The sequence below is a fragment of the Cariama cristata genome, unplaced genomic scaffold (genome assembly GCF_000690535.1).
Source record: "Cariama cristata isolate BGI_N322 unplaced genomic scaffold, ASM69053v1 scaffold14557, whole genome shotgun sequence".
NCBI classification, from domain to species: Eukaryota; Metazoa; Chordata; class Aves; order Cariamiformes; family Cariamidae; genus Cariama; species Cariama cristata.
In genome coordinates this window covers 9562-10175 of record NW_009628487.1, presented here as the reverse complement: position 1 = coordinate 10175, position 614 = coordinate 9562, and the positions used below count along the sequence as shown (strand labels likewise).

The window sequence follows — 614 nt, the reverse complement described above, 5'->3', positions numbered from 1 at the left end:
CACCAGGGAACAGACACTTTTAGTTCTTACCTGGCTTTTCTTCCCCCATTAAAACTACTAATCTCTTAAGTATGCTTCCTTTTCTCCCCATCTTTCATAATCTACAGTCAGACTTCTTTGTGATAAACTTACTCTGCCATTTTCAGTCTCTGGCGTGCAGAAGGAAAGGAGAGGAGAAAGGGTGGTAACCATTCCTCTTACCTTTTTTTATTATCCAGTGACTCATTTGTGGGTTAACCTGATGGTTCCCTTTTTCCTAAAGTTCCCAGGCTGCAATACAGAATATGAATAGATAGCACGATATAAGCTGTACATGTGAAGATGACATGCCTTCTGTGGCACAGCCTTTCACATCAGTAAGTTAAATTAATGTAGATGCAAATCCTGTCATTTGTGAAGGCTGCTCTGTTTCACGGTGGTGCTGCACAGCAAAAGGATACTGCTCACAATGCTTGAACAACACCAGAGTAACACGGTCAGACGGATCCAAAAGATGTCTTTGCTGTGAACTTCTGGCTGCATCAGGTAGGATAGGACGGTCTGAACCAGCATATAAATGGCCCCTACTCCGAATGTCAGACAGGCTCCAACCACGTGTATGTAGTACAGGATAC

General features: G+C 43.2%; 1 protein-coding gene across 1 annotated transcript in view; it reads right to left on the bottom strand.

The window, feature by feature from the left end:
* Positions 1-614, bottom strand: part of DRAM2 (DNA-damage regulated autophagy modulator 2) — a 10855-nt gene that overhangs the window by 6077 nt on the left and 4164 nt on the right. Inside the window, exon 4 of the mRNA XM_009704844.1 lies at positions 441-600. Coding sequence (XP_009703146.1) covers positions 441-600 — 160 coding nt within the window. The remainder of the gene's footprint in view (positions 1-440; positions 601-614) is intronic.